General features: G+C 44.3%; 1 protein-coding gene across 1 annotated transcript; it reads left to right on the plus strand.

Annotated features, from left to right (window-relative positions):
* The first annotated feature begins 703 nt into the window (after positions 1-703).
* On the plus strand, positions 704-2,570 carry LOC123150319 (F-box protein At1g53790). The gene is made up of 2 exons (XM_044570176.1): positions 704-949; positions 1,030-2,570. Exons 1-2 carry the CDS (start codon positions 788-790, stop codon positions 2,233-2,235), a joined length of 1,368 nt encoding a protein of 455 aa, XP_044426111.1. The 5' UTR covers positions 704-787; the 3' UTR covers positions 2,236-2,570.
* Positions 2,571-15,884: the final 13,314 nt, after the last annotated feature.

Raw genomic sequence — 15,884 nt, forward strand, 5'->3', positions numbered from 1 at the left:
CTGGCGCGAGGTGGTTACATCGAACGGCTGTTAGCGCTCTGATCCAACGGTTGTCCAACCGACGGATCATTATAACGCGTCCGCCGGCCGACGCGTAGCGCCGCCCTTTATTTTTCCATCTGAAAGGTTCAATTAGTTTTTAAGGGTGTCTCGGAACTTCAAGTGCTCCTAACATTTGAAGGGCGGGCCCAGAACATATCAGAACTACTCCCTCCGTCCCATAATATAAAAGCGTTTTTTACATTAGTCTCATAATAAAAGAACGTTTTTGACACTACACTAATGTACGTTACAGCATATACGGACTTACACAGGTTACAAAGAAAGCTTAGTTTCCTGTATGAAACTTATATTAGTCTTCCATTGATGGTACCAAACAGTCTGCCGCTATACAAGCCTACTGTCATATGCTACGTACTAAGGTACCTTCAAATTTGTATCTCGTCACTTTAACTCATGCACCTCTGGTGTGTCTGCAATTCTTCAGTTCATTTGTTCAGCTTTTCATGAATACTGAAGCTTAGAAGAAGACATTACGTTTTTTTCTTTTTGAGAAAAAGAAGAAGACATATCAGAGTTGGGCTTTCTGATAACTGAAAGACATATCAGCTTTCCGATGGCTCAGTTGGGCCGACCAAACAAGCCCACGACTCTTTCTTCTCGCGAACGAGTGACCACACAAGTCCAACGCCGCCGCCCTCCCTGCTACATCCCCCCTACCAAACCCTCGCTCCACCAGACGACCTGTGCGGCCTGCCGGCGACAACGCTCGAGCAGCCGAGCCGCAATGCCTCCAGGAGGAGGAGGAGGAGGAGGAACGGGCGAACAAAGATTCGGGAAGGACCACCCACCGGCGACTGGCCACGAGTGCCGCGACGAGGAGGCCCCATCCCGTTCGCCGCCGACGCCGTTGCTGCCTTACCTCGCCGTCACTCCCGTCGCCTCTCAGGTGTGTTCCTCGCCTCTTCTGCTCTTTGATCCGTGAAATCGATCCGTGACCTAAATGAAATGTCTTTACCACATCTTTAGAACAAGAAGATGAGGCGGGAGGATGAGCAGCAGGGGGAGGAGGAGGAGACCCCGGCGAGCTTCTTCCCGGAGGACGTTCTCGTGGAGATCCTGTCGCGGGTGCCCTACGTCTCGCTCTTCCACTTCAAGTGCGTGTCCAAACAATGGCTAGCCCTCTGCTCTGCCCCCGACGTCCGCAAGAGGTCGCCGCAGACCTTGTCTGGTTTCTTCTACTTCAATTTCGGCTGGCGTTTCCACAATTTGTCCGGGAAAAGTCCCCCCATCGTCAACCCCAATCTCCGTTTCCTCCGCGGCAGCTATAAATTTTTCAGCATCCAACAGTGCAGCACCAGCCTTCTCCTTTGCAAATGCTGGAGATCCCGCCGTCCTAGGCAATACAGTTGGAATTCTGTCCCAAATCCAGGACCCGGGCAATGTTTCAAATGGCCTGAGGCTAAGGAGTTTGATTATGTTGTCTGTAATCCTGCTACTCATGAGTGGACGGTGTTGCCTCCTATAGAATTGCCTGACGACCTTTCGTGTTTCAGCCTAGGCAAATACTTCTTGAGCTTTGACCCGGCCACCCCGTCCCGCTTTGTGGTGTTTGTGCCCCTGGACACATATTATGAATATGGCCTGTCCGTGGCCATGATCTACTCATCGGAAACTGGAGGGTGGACTTCCATGCAGAGTCAGCACAATGATAGCAGTGCATATTGGGTTAGTGATTCAGAAAGCACCTTCCTAAATGGCATTATGTATTTCCCTACTCGATCTTCGTCAATAGTCACAGTGGACATGAAAAGGAATGCTTGGGGGGAAATTGAAATGCCACCTGGCATGCCAAACAGCTATGGTTGTGCTTCCATTGGGCAGTCACAGGGACGTCTGCATGTTTGGCAAGAGGATCAAGATGGTTGCCAACTCTCTATTTGGGTTCTTGAGAATTATGATAGTGGACAGTGGACCCTAAAGTGTACCATTAACTGTTTTGAACTGTTTGGAAGGGATTATTGCAAAAACGTTGAGTACTACTCGATGTTTGCAATTCATGCAGAATGTGATTTGATTTTCCTTACTGATGGAAATGCCAAGATATTATCATATAACATGGATAATCAGAAAGTCTATGTTATCTGCGCTTCTGAAGATTTCTTCAAAGGTCTGCCACGCCGCCTACTGCCTTACGTACCCTGTTTTGCAGAATGGACATCAAATGGTCAGTGAACGCTTAATATACTTGGTATGGCACTAGTGTCTTAGTAAACATGAGTTGTGGGGTATATGCCGAATCTTCTAGTTGAAGCTGTGTGATGGATAAAGCAGACATGCGCTTCAATTTGTATTTTTTTTCTTTTCATTTAGTATCTAGGCGCATGTGCATACCCTTCTTTTTCTTTGAGGAGTCATCAAGAATTTGTAACCAACCCTCCAATGGGAATGTTTAGTTCTAAGAATGAACTTAGTCATTGATCTATTTGCTTCCATGTAATAATTATGGATGTTGCTCTTTTAGCTCCTATGGGGCAAATGTGAAACAATATATTATATATGCTTGAAATGTTTAATTTCCTGCAAGCAAAATCTTTATTATGCAATTTGCTATCAACCATTGCTAAATATTGATCTTGCCCTGATTTTATGCATTAGGAGGATTTATTTGTTATCTCCTTCTGGATTGGCTTTTCAATGTAAGGTACAGCATATGCAGAGGGTATAAAGAAGGCTTAATTTCCTTTATAAACTTACATGGTTTTCCATTGATGGTATCAAACAATCTGCAGCTTTACACACCTACTGGAGAATATAGTTCACTCAGTCATAGTTAACATATGCTTGTGTTTCCAATTCTTGTTTTGTTTGAAATGTTCCCATAACCCTTTTGTTTGTGTTCATTGATTCTGGTTAGACTGTTGAATTTGGATTTTCTGGATCAACAACGGCAGGATGAGAACCAGCCCTCCTAGGGACGGTTCAGCTCCTAGACCTGCGGTAAAATAAAAAAGAAACTGGTTCAATCTTGCCAAACTGGAACAATCTTGGATCTGGTTATCCTTGTTTATGCCGGACAGCAGTACTCCCTCCGTCCGTGAATAAGTGTACTTCTACGTTTTATCGTGAGTCAAAGTTTTAAAATTTTGACCAACTTTATAGAAAAGAATAGTAGTATATATGACATCAAATTGGTATATTATGAAACTACATTTCAAAATGAACCTATTGATAGTAATTTAGTGACATAATTGCTACTACTTTTTCCTATAAAGTTGGTCAAAGTATTAGAACTTTGACTTAGGACAAAACCTAGATGTACACTTATTCGCGGACGGAGGGAGTAGGTGGTATGTAATACATATTGAAATCTCTAAAAAGACTTATAGGAGTATTTAGAAGTGGAGAGAGTAGAACTGGGATGCATGGATTTTAACATTAACAGGTCAAAGTACTCGAATTCATCGAGTCTGCAAAATCCAACATGCTCTTAAAACATCGGAATGCCAGTTGAAACTACTGAAATCTCCCGCATGTTCTGGATACGATTGTAATGATCTGGCCTCTCTCTCTTTCTTTTTCTCCAGTGCAAATTATTTATCCCGAACTAGTCCTGGTTTACATTTTATCATGACTGGATCAAGTTTGTAGTTATTCTTGAAATTACAATGAACTTAATAACAAATTGTCAAATTCCTCAATAAATACGTGATTCAGTTTTGTTAGGGAGTTTTTTTTTTTTTTTGCGAGACTACTTCCAATCTAGCGACGACTACAAACATTGAAGCGAGTCTAAGGCGCGCCGCCGTTATCAGCCCTCCCTCCCTAGAGTCGGGCAAAACTTAATGTAGTAGACAGTCGGGAAGTCGCCGTGCTAAGGCCCTATAGGACCAGCGCACTAGAACAGCAACCGTCGCCGTTGAAGAGAAGTTTAGATCGGAAAGATCCAACCTGTAGACACACGAACAGACACGGACAAAGCGGATCCATGTGGATCCACCAAAGACAAACGCCGACCGAATCCCGTGAGATCCACCAGAGATAAATCTCCACACGCCCTCCGATAACGCTAGAAGCACCATAGGGACGGGGCTAGGCGAGGAGAATCTTATTCCATCTTTAGAGAGTTGCCGCCGACTCATCTCTCTAAGTAGGACATAAACTCTAAAAAAGCTTAAAAAAGTATCAAAAAAATCAAGCCCTCCCACCGGCAAGGGGCCGAGATCCACCACGCCTTCATGGTCCTAAGACCAGAGCAGACGAGGTAGACCGGCACGGAACCGGCGGGAGACAGGAGGAACCCTAGCGCGGCGGCTAGGTACCAGCATTATGGTCAGTAGTCGTTTCTAGTTTTGTTAGGGAGTTAACTATACTAAAAGGAGGGCTAGGGGGCTAGGGCGAATTTGTTTCAAATCAGATAGCTTGGAGTGCTAAACATTACTTACCTTCGACCTAGATCTCCTCCACACTGCTGCCTCGGCCTCCCTCCTCTACCCATCCGCCGGCCTTGTCGACAGTCCTACGAGCGTGGACACGTCCCTTTCGTGTTTCTTAGGACATGTTCGGTAGTTGGCCAGCTTTCGGATTTACTAAATTTGCGTTGGAGCTGGGTCGAACGGTTCTGCTCCAGGAAGGTAGCTTCTTGAATCTAAGGAGCTACGTACAAAAGGCTAGAGCAGGGTTTCGAGCCATCCCAGAAATAGGGAAACCGGGAGGTGCCTAGATTACGGTTGAATTCCATCGCCAAGTGATTCGAGGAGTCACGTACTGTTTTTTTTAGGAATTCTCGCCAAACTTTATTCATTCAAGAACAAGCGACATAGGTATAAGATTTGGGTTATGAGGGTTGCCCAACCAAACATGTCTACCTAGTCCTAGAGTACAAGCAAAGTTGACGAGATTATGAGTCTTATAATTGTGGTTTCTAAGTTCATGAATAAACGAGTATGAATTAAAACTATTACACCGAAGCATTATTTCATGTATAAGGGCAGCGTTGGGACCTCCTGTCCCTCTGTTAATGTCATTGACCACTTCTTGACAATCCGAGGCCATACATATGTTGGTTGTCGCAAGATCTCCTGCCAATGCCAACGCTTTCCTACAAGCATAAGTCTCGAGCATCACCGGATCCGTGATTCCCTGAAAAACAACCGTCGATGAATCCAGATATAGGCCGTCCTGGTCCCGGCATATCACTGCAGCAGCCCCTCCACGCCGAGACCTGGCCACTGCTCCGTTCACATTAATCTTTGCCTTGCCATTCGGAGGTGGAAGCCACCTTTTCTGCTGTGTAGGTGCTGCTCTTTGTGTTATTTGATGCTCCTTCCTAGCATATAACTGCCCAGCTCATCAATGTAATTGTTCACAAAGGATGTGGTATGTTGTGGACTTTGAAAAATTGATTCATATATAGCCTTCCTCCTTGCAAACCATATAGACCATAGTGTAATTACCAGCTGCGTGAAGCTTGCGTGGTCCAGGGATTCATTCAACTGGAATAACCAAATCCGTGTGTTAGCTTCCAAGTTCTCACACATTTGGGAAACAAGTGCCTCATCTGATAGAGCCCACACGCAGCGTGACATCGTGCACGACACCAGTGCATGTCTCCATGAATCAATGCAGCCGCATAGCGGACATGTAGCCTGTACCGCCATGTTTCGCCTCTGCAAAGTGTCCGTCGTTGGTAGCGAGTGGTGAGCAAGCCTCCAAAGGAAGATCCTGACCTTCGACGACACCTTTAATTTTCATAACGAACACCATGATTTTTTCTCTTGTTCACCATTAGAGGATCCACTCCTTCCTTCGAGCCACTCCTCCCTCTGTAACTTGGTTTTTTGAAGGAATCTATAGGCCGAACTAACACTGAAATTTCCTTTCTTCTTCGGGTGCCATGCCCAGAAGTCTAGTATGTTGCGAGTGCAAATAGGGATTTTTAATATGGCATTGGCATCAATTGGAAGGAAAACATTGCGGATCAGGTTCTCATTCCATGACGTTGTCGCCGGGATCAAGAGCTCTGACACATACCTTGGAGGATTCGCCACTAGCGACGCGATCGGTCGTGGTGTCATCTCCTTCGTTATCCAGTTGTCAGCCCAAATATCTGTCGTTTGCCCATTACCAATCCGCCTTATGATGCCTTGCTGTAATAAATCTCTTCCTTCCAAGATAGCACACCAAATTTGTGAGGGTCTAGTCCCTAACTCCGCATTAAGGATTGACTTGTCCGGATAGTAAACAACTTTTAGAATTCTTGCACTCAGGCTTGCTGGTTCCTGGAGAAGCCTCCATGCTTGTCTAGCAAGTAAAGCCAAATTAAAAATCTCGAGATCCCTAAAGCCAAGGTCTCCCAAATGCTTTGGCCGAGTCATCACGTCCCAAGAAACCCAAGTCGGCTTGCGCTCACCTTGCTTACATCCCCACCAGAATTTCCTGATAATAGACTTGATGTGATCACACAATCCCCTCGGGAGCTTGAAGCATGACATAGAGTAAACCAGGATGGCTTGGGCTACTGACTTAATGAGAACATCTTTGCCGCCAGCTGAAAGGCATTTGCTCATCCAACCCTTTACCTTGTCCCACACCCTGTCACTTAAATATTTGAACGTCCCCTTTTTTGAGTGACCCACATCAGTTGGCATACCCAAGTATCTGTCGCTCAGAGATTCATTGTGAACCTGCAAAAATCCCTTGATAGAATCACACACTATCTTGGGGCAGCCCTTACTGAAAAAGATTGATGATTTTTCTTTGTTTATTCTCTGTCTCGATGCCATGCAGTAAGTATTCAATAGGTTTGAAACTTCCTCTGCTCCATTAACACTTGCCCTGAAAAACAACAGGCTATCATCCACGAATAAAAGATGATTCACCGCCGGCGCCACCTTAATGCCGCTGAGCTGGGATGATTCATTCTGGGAATTTAACAGGCACGAACGGCCCTCCGCTGCTACCAAGAAAAGGTAAGGAAAGATTGGATCTCCCTGTCGTATACCTCTTGTGGGTTTAAACTCTTCTGACTTCACACCATTAAACATGACAAAAAAAGATACTGAGCTCACCATATTCATCACCACAGTCACCCAAGGAGTCACGTACTGGTTCACTACTTCTCTCTCCCTCTGCTCATGTGTCCGACTGGGCCTTAAGGCCACCTTACCTGTTGAACCGGTTGGGCACCAGCCTGTTGGGGAACGTAGTAATTTCAAAAAAAAATCCTACGCACACGCAAGATCATGGTGATGCATAACAATGAGAGGGGAGAGTGTTGTCTACGTACCCTCATAGACCGTAAGCGGAAGCGTTATAACAACGCGGTTGATGTAGTCGTACGTCTTCACGATCGAACGATCCTTAGTACGGAACGTACGGCACCTCCACGTTCAGCACAGGTTCAGCTCGGTGACATCCCACGAACTCACGATCCAGTAGAGCTTCCGGGAAGAGCTTCGTCAGCACGACTGCATGGTGACGGTGATGATGATGCTACTGACGCAGGGCTTCACCTAAGCACCGCTACGATATGATCGAGGTGGATTATGGTGGAGGGGGGCACCGCACACGGCTAAGAGATCAACAGATCAATTGTTGTGTCTTTGGGGTGCCCCCTGCCCCCGTATATAAAGGGGGTAGGAGGAGACGGCCGGCCAAGGGAGAGGCACGCCCAAGGGGGGGCAATCCTACTCCAAGTAGGTTTGTCCCCACCTTTCCTATTCCAAGAAGGAGAAGGAGGAAGGAGGAGGTGGAGAGAAGGAAGGAGAGGGGGACCGCCGCCCCTTCCCCTTGTCCAATTCGGATTGGGGCAAGCGGGGCTGCGCGCCACCTTCTGGCTGCCCTCTCTCTTCTCCACTAAGGCCCAATAGCTTCCCGGGGGGGGGGGGGGTTCCGGTAACCCCCGGTACTCCGGTATTTGTCTGAAACTTCCCGGAACCCTTCTGGTGTCCGAACATAGTCATCCAATATATCGATCTTTACGTCTCGGCCATTTTGAGACTCCTCGTCATGTCCGTGATCATATCCGGGATCATATCCGGGACTCCTAACTACCTTCGGTACATCAAAACACAAAAACTCATAATACCGATCGTCACAGAACTTTAAGCGTGCAAACCCTACATGTTCGAGAACTATGTAGACATGACCGAGACTTGTCTCCGATCAATAACCAATAGCGGAACCTGGATGCTCATATTGGTTCCTACATATTTTACGAAGATCTTTATTGGTCAAACCGCATAACAACATACGTTGTTCCCTTTGTCATCGGTATCTCAATACCTAGTTCAATCTCGTTACCGGCAAGTCTCTTTACTCGTTCCGTAATGCAACATCCCACAACTAACTCATTAGTCACATTGCTTGCAAGGCTTAAAGTGATGTGCATTATCGAGAGGGCCCAGAGATACCTCTCCGACAATCGGAGTGACAAATCCTAATCTTGATCTATGCCAACTCAACAAGTACCATCGGAGACACCTGTAGAGCACCTTTATAATCACCCAGTTACATTGTGACGTTTGGTAGCACACAAGGTGTTCCTCCGGTAATTAGGAGTTGCATAATCTCATAGTCATAGGAACATGTATAAGTCATGAAGAAAGCAATAGCAGTAAACTAAACGATCAAGTGCTAAGCTAATGGAATGGGTCGTGTCAATCACATCATTCTCCTAATGATGTGATCTTGTTAATCAAATGACAACTCATGTCTATGGCTAGGAAACTCAACCATCTTTGATCAACAAGCTAGTCAAGTAGAGGCATACTAGTGACACTATGTTTGTCTATGTATTCACACATGTATTATGTTTCCGATTAATACAATTCTAGCATGAATAATAAACATTTATCATGATATGAGGAAATAAATAATAACTTTATTATTGCCTCTAGGGCATATTTCCTTTAGTCTCCCACTTGCACTAGAGTCAATAATCTAGATTACACAGTAATGATTCTAGCACCCATGGAGTCTTGGTGCTGATCATGTTTTGCTCGTGGAAGAGGCTTAGTCAATGGGTCTCCAACATTAAGATCCGTATCTATCTTGCAAATCTCTATGTCTCCCACCTGGACTTGATCGCGGATGGAATTGAAGCATCTCTTGATGTGTTTGGTTCTCTTGTGAAATCTGGATTCCTTTGCCAAGGTAATAGCACCAGTATTGTCACAAAAGATTTTCATTGGACCCTATGCACTAGGTATAACACCTAGATCGGATATGAACTCCTTCATCCAGACTCCTTCATTTGCTGCTTCTGAAGCAGCTTTGTACTCCGCTTCACACGTAGATCCTGCCACGGCACTTTGTTTAGAACTGCTCCAACTGACAGCTCCACCGTTCAATATAAACATGTATCCTGTTTGTGATTTAGAATCATCCGGATCAGTGTCAAAGCTTGCATCGACGTAACCATTTACGACAAGCTCTTTGTCACCTCCATAAACGAGAAATATCCTTAGTCCTTTTAAGGTATTTCAGGATGTTCTTGACCTTGTCCAGTGATCCACTCCTGGATTACTTTGGTACCTCCCTACTAAACTAATATCAAGGCACACATCAGGTCTGGTACACAACATTGCATACATGATAGAGCCTATGGATGAAGCATAGGGAACACTTTTCATTTTCTCTCTATCTTCTGCAGTGGTCGGGCATTGAGTCTTACTCAACTTCACACCTTGTAACACATGCAAGAACCCTTTATTAGCTTGATCCATTTTGAACTTCTTCAAAACTTTATCAAGGTATGTGCTTTGTGAAAGTCCAATTAAGCGTCTTGATCTATCTCTATAGGTCTTGATGCCCAATATATAAGCAGCTTCACTGAGGTCTTTCATTGAAAAACTCTTATTCAAGTATCCTTTTATGCTATCCAGAAATTATATATCATTTCCGATTAACAATATGTCATCCACATATAATGTTAGAAACACTACAGAGCTCCCACTCACTTTCTTGTAAATACATGCTTCTCCAAAAGTCTGTATAAAACCATATGCTTTGATCACACTATCAAAATGTTTATTCCAACTCCGAGAGGCTTGCACCAGTCCATAAATGGATCGATGGAGCTTGCATACTTTGTTAGTACTCGTTGGATCGATAAAACCTTCAGGTTGCATCATACACAACTCTTCTTCCAGAAATCCATTCAGGAATGCAGTCTTTACATCCATTTGCCAAATTTCATAATCATAAAATGTGGCAATTGCTAACATGATTCGAACGGACTTAAGCATCGCTACGGGTGAGAAGGTCTCATCGTAGTCAACTCCTTGAACTTGTCAAAAACCTTTCGCAATAAATCGAGCTTTGTAGACAGTAACGTTACCGTCAGCGTCAGTCTTCTTGAAGATCCATTTATTCTCGATGGCTTGCCGATCATTGGGCAAGTCAACCAATGTCCACACTTTGTTCTCATACATGGATCCCATCTCAGATTTCATGGCTTCAAGCCATTTTGCGGAATCTGGGCTCATCATCGCTTCCTCATAGTCCATAGGCTCGTCATGGTCAACTAACATGACCTCCAGAACAGGATTACCGAACCACTCTAGTGCGGATCTTACTCTGATTGACCTACGAGGTTTAGTAGTTACTTGTTCTAAAGTTTCATGATCATCATCATTAGCTTCCTCACTAATTGGTGTAGGTGTCACAGGAACCGGTTTCTGTGATGAACTACTCTCCAATAAGGGAGCAGGTACAGTTACCTCATCAAGTTCTACTTTCCTCCCACTCCCTTCTTTCGAGAGAAACTCCTTCTCTAGAAAGGATCCATTCTTGGCAACAAATGTCTTGCCTTCGGATCTGTGATAGAAGGTGTACCCAACAGTCTCCTTTGGGTATCCTATGAAGACACATTTCTTTGATTTGGGTTTGAGCTTATTAGGTTGAAGCTTTTTCACATAAGCATCGCAGCCCCAAACTTTAAGAAACGACAACTTTGGTTTCTTGCCAAACCACAGTTCATAAGGCTTCGTCTCAATAAATTTCGATGGTGCCCTATTTAATGTGAATGCAGTCGTCTCTAAAGCATAACCACAAAACTATAGCGGTAAATCAGTAAGAGACATCATAGATCACACCATATCTAGTAAAGTATGATTATGACGTTCGGGCACACCATTACGTTGTGGTGTTCCGGGTGGCGTGAGTTGCGAAACTATTCTGCATTGTTTCAAATGTAGACCAAACTCGTAACTCAAATATTCTCCTCCACGATCAGATCGTAGAAACTTTATTTTCTTGTTACGATGATTTTCCACTTCACTCTGAAATTCTTTGAACATTTCAAATGTTTCAGACTTATGTTTCATTAAGTAGATATACCCATATCTTCTCAAATCATTTGTGAAGGTGAGAAAATAACGATACCCGCCGCGAGCCTCAATATTCATTGGACCACATACATTAGTATGTATGATTTTCAACAAATCCGTTGCTCGCTCCATTGTTCCGGAGAACGGCGTTTTAGTCATTGATACGTCTCCAACGTATCTATAACTTTTGATTGTTCCATGCTATTATATTATCAGCCTTGGATCTTTTATATGCATTTATATGCTATTTTATATGATTCTTGGGACTAACCTATTAACCTAGAGCCCAGTGCCAGTTTCTGTTTTTCCTTGTTTTAGAGTATCGCAGAAAAGGAAAATCAAACGGAGTCCAATTGACCTAAAACTTCACGGAACTTATTTTTGGAACGGAAGCAATCCAGGAGACTTGGAGTAGATGTCGGGGAAGCTTCGAGGAAGCCACGAGGCAGGGAGGCGCGCCCTACCACCCTGGGCGCGCCCCCCACCCTCGTGGGCCCCTCGTGGCTCCCTTGACCGACTTCTTTCGCCTATATATGTCCATATACCCTAAAAATATCGAGGAACAGAATAGATCGGGAATTCCGCTGCCAGAAGCCTCCGTAGCCACCGGAAACCAATCTAGACCCGTTCCGGCACCCTGCCGGAGGGGGGAATCCCTCTCCGATGGCCATCTTCATCATCCCGGTGCTCTCCATGACGAGGAGGGAGTAGTTTTCCCTCGGGGCTGAGGGTATGTACCAGTAGCTATGTGTTTGATCTCTCTCTCTCTCTCTCTCTCTCTCTCTCTCGTGTTCTTGATTCAACACGATCTTGATGTATCGTGAGCTTTGCTATTATAGTTGGATCTTATGATGTTTCTCCCCCTCTACTCTCTTGTAATGGATTGAGTTTTCCCTGTGAAGTTATCTTATCGGATTGAGTCTTTAAGGATTTGAGAACACTTGATGTATGTCTTGCATGTGCTTATCTGTGGTGACAATGGGATATCACGTGATCCACTTGATGTATGTTTCGGTGATCAACTTGCGAGTTCCATGACCTCGTGAACTTATGCATAGGGGTTGGCACACGTTTTCTCTTGACTCTCCGGCAGAAACTTTGGGGCACTCTTTGAAGTTCTTTGTGTTGGTTGAAAAGATGAATCTGAGATTGTGTGATGCATATCGTATAATCATACCCACGGATACTTGAGGCGACATTGGAGTATCTAGGTGACATTAGGGTTTTGGTTGATTTGTGTCTTAAGGTGTTATTCTAGTACGAACTCTAGGATAGATTGAACGAAAAGAATAGCTTCGTGTTATTTTACTACGGACTCTTGAATAGATCGATCAGAAAGGATAACTTTGAGGTGGTTTCGTACCCTACAATAATCTCTTTGTTTGTTCTCCGCTATTAGTGACTTTGGAGTGACTCTTGGTTGCATGTTGAGGGATTGTTATATGATCCAATTATGTTATTATTGTTGAGAGAACTTGCACTAGTGAAAGTATGAACCCTAGGCCTTGTTTCAACGCATTGCAATACAGTTTGTGCTCACTTCTATCATTAGTTACCTTGCTGTTTTTATATTTTTAAATTACAAAAACCTATATCTACCATTCATATTGTACTTGTATCACCATCTCTTCGCCGAAATAGTGCACCTATACAATTTACCATTGTATTGGGTGTGTTGGGGACACAACAGACTCTTTGTTATTTGGTTGCAGGGTTGTTTGAGAGACCATCTTCATACTACGCCTCCCACGGATTGATAAATCTTAGGTCATCCACTTGAGGGAAATTTGCTACTGTCCTACAAACCTCTGCACTTGGAGGCCCAACAACGTCTACAAGAAGAAGGTTGTGTAGTAGACATCAAGCTCTTTTCTGGCGCTGTTGCCGGGGAGGTTAGCGCTTGAAGGTATATCTTTAGATCTTGCAATCGAATATTTTTGTTTCTTGTTTTATCACTAGTTTAGTCTATAAAAGAAAATTACAAAAAATGGAATTGAGGTTACCTCATATGCTTCATCTTTTTAATATCTTTTATGAAAATAAGGATTCTGATAATTGTGCTCAACTACTAGAAGAAGAATGCATTAGAATGTTTGGCACTAAATCTTTGTATGATGAGAATGATTGCAATGTTGTTAGTATGAATTCCTTGTATATCTATGTGAAGGAAATATGCCCTAGAGGCAATAATAAAGTTATTATTTATTTCCTTATTTCATGATAAATGTTTATTATTCATGCTAGAATTGTATTAACCGGAAACATAATACATGTGTGAATACATAGACAAACAGAGTGTCACTAGTATACCTCTACTGGACTAGCTCGTTAATCAAAGATGGTTATGTTTCCTAACCATAGACAAAGAGTTGTTATTTGATTAACGAGATCACATCATTAGGAGAATGATGTGATTGACTTGACCCATTCCGTTAGCTTAGCACTCGATCGTTTAGTATGTTGCTATTGCTTTCTTCATGACTTATACATGTTCCTATGACTATGAGATTATGCAACTCCCATTTACCAGAGGAACACTTTGTGTGCTACCAAACGTCACAACATAACTGGGTGATTATAAAGGAGCTCTATAGGTGTCTCCAAAGGTACATGTTGGGTTGGCGTATTTCGAGATTAGGATTTGTCACTCTGATTGTCGGAGAGGTATCTCTGGGCCCTCTCGGTAATGCACATCACATAAGCCTTGCAAGCATTGCAACTAATGAGTTAGTTGCGAGATGATGTATTACGGAACAAGTAAAGAGACTTGCCGGTAACGAGATTGAACTAGGTATTGAGATACCGACGATCGAATCTCGGGCAAGTAACATACCGATGACAAAAGGAACAACGTATGTTGTTAAGCGGTCTGACCGATAAAGATCTTCGTAGAATATGTAGGAGCCAATATGAGCATCCAGGTTCCGCTATTGGTTATTGACCGGAGACGTGTCTCGGTCATGCCTACATTGTTCTCGAACCCGTAGGGTCCGCACGCTTAAGGTTTCGATGACAGTTATATTATGAGTTTATGAGTTTTGATGTACCGAAGTAGTTCGGAGTCCCAGATGAGATCGGGGACATGACAAGGAGTCTCGAAATGGTCGAGACGTAAAGATCGATATATTGGACGACTATATTCGGACATCGGAAAGGTTCCGAGTGATTCGGGTATTTTTCAGAGTACCGAAGAGTTACGGGAATACGTATTGGGCCTTATTGGGCCAGACGGGAAAGAAGGAAAAGGGCCTCAAGGGTGGCCGCGCCCCTCCCCTTGGTCTGGTCCGAATTGGACTAGGGAAGGGGGGCGCCCCCTTCCTTCCTTCTCCTTTTCCCTTCCCTTTCCTTGTCTCCTACTCCTACTACATGGAAGGACTCCTAGTTGGACTAGGAAAGGGGAATCCTACTCCCGGTGGGAGTAGGACTCCCCTAGGGCGCGCCATAGAGAGGGCCGACCCTCCCCTCCTCCACTCCTTTATATACGGGGGCAGGGGGCACCCCATAGACACACAAGTTGATCTTCATGATCTTTCTCTTAGCCGTGTGTGGTGCCTCCTCCACCATAATCCTTGATAATATTGTAGCGGTGCATAGGCGAAGCCCTGCGACGGTAGAACATCAAGATCGTCACCACGCCGTCGTGCTGACGGAACTCTTCCCCGACACTTTGCTGGATCGGAGTCCAAGGATCATCATCGAGCTGAACGGGTGCTAGAACTCGGAGGTGCCGTAGTTTTGGTGCTTGATCGGTCGGGCCGTGAAGACGTACGACTACATCAACCACGTTGTGCTAAACGCTTCCGCTTCCGGTCTACGAGGGTACGTAGACAACACTCTCCCCTCTCGTTGCTATGCATCACCATGATCTTGCGTGTGTGTAGGAATTTTTTTGAAATTACTACGTTCCTCAACAATGGCATCCGAGCCTAGGTTTTATGTGTTGATGTTATTTGCACGAGTAGAACACAAGTGAGTTGTGGGCGATATAAGTCATACTGCTTACCAGCATGTCATACTTTGGTTCGGCGGTATTGTTGGATGAAGCGGCCCGGACCGACATTACGCGTACGCTTACGCGAGACTGGTTCTACCGACATGCTTTGCACATAGGTGGCTGGCGGGTGTTAGTTTCTCCAACTTTAGTTGAACCGAGTGTGGCTACGCCCGGCCCTTGCGAAGGTTAAAACAACACCAACTTGACAAACTATCGTTGTGGTTTTGATGCGTAGGTAAGATTGGTTCTTGCTAAGCCCGTAGCAGCCACGTAAAACTTGCAACAACAAAGTAGAGGACGTCTAACTTGTTTTTGCAGGGCATGTTGTGATGTGATATGGTCAAGACATGATGAGATATAAGTTGTTGTATGAGATGATCATGTTTTGTTGAAATTATCGGCAACTGGCAAAATCCTTATGGTTGTCTCTCTATTGCATAAGATGCAAGCGCCAAATAATTGCTTTACTTTATCGCTATGCGATAGCAATAGTTGCAAGAGCAATTGTTGGCGAGACGACCATGTAACGACACATTGATATAGATCAAGATGATGGA

This window comes from Triticum aestivum, chromosome 7A (assembly GCF_018294505.1).
Source record: "Triticum aestivum cultivar Chinese Spring chromosome 7A, IWGSC CS RefSeq v2.1, whole genome shotgun sequence".
In the NCBI taxonomy this organism is placed as follows: Eukaryota; Viridiplantae; Streptophyta; class Magnoliopsida; order Poales; family Poaceae; genus Triticum; species Triticum aestivum.

Excerpts from the sequence above, each read along its gene's own strand:
- LOC123150319 (XM_044570176.1), top strand. The coding sequence starts at position 788 with ATGCCTCCAGGAGGAGGAGGAGGAGGAGGAACGGGCGAACAAAGATTC. Across the intron at positions 950-1,029 it reads TCACTCCCGTCGCCTCTCAG|AACAAGAAGATGAGGCGGGA; the intron begins GTGTGTTCCTCG and ends CCACATCTTTAG.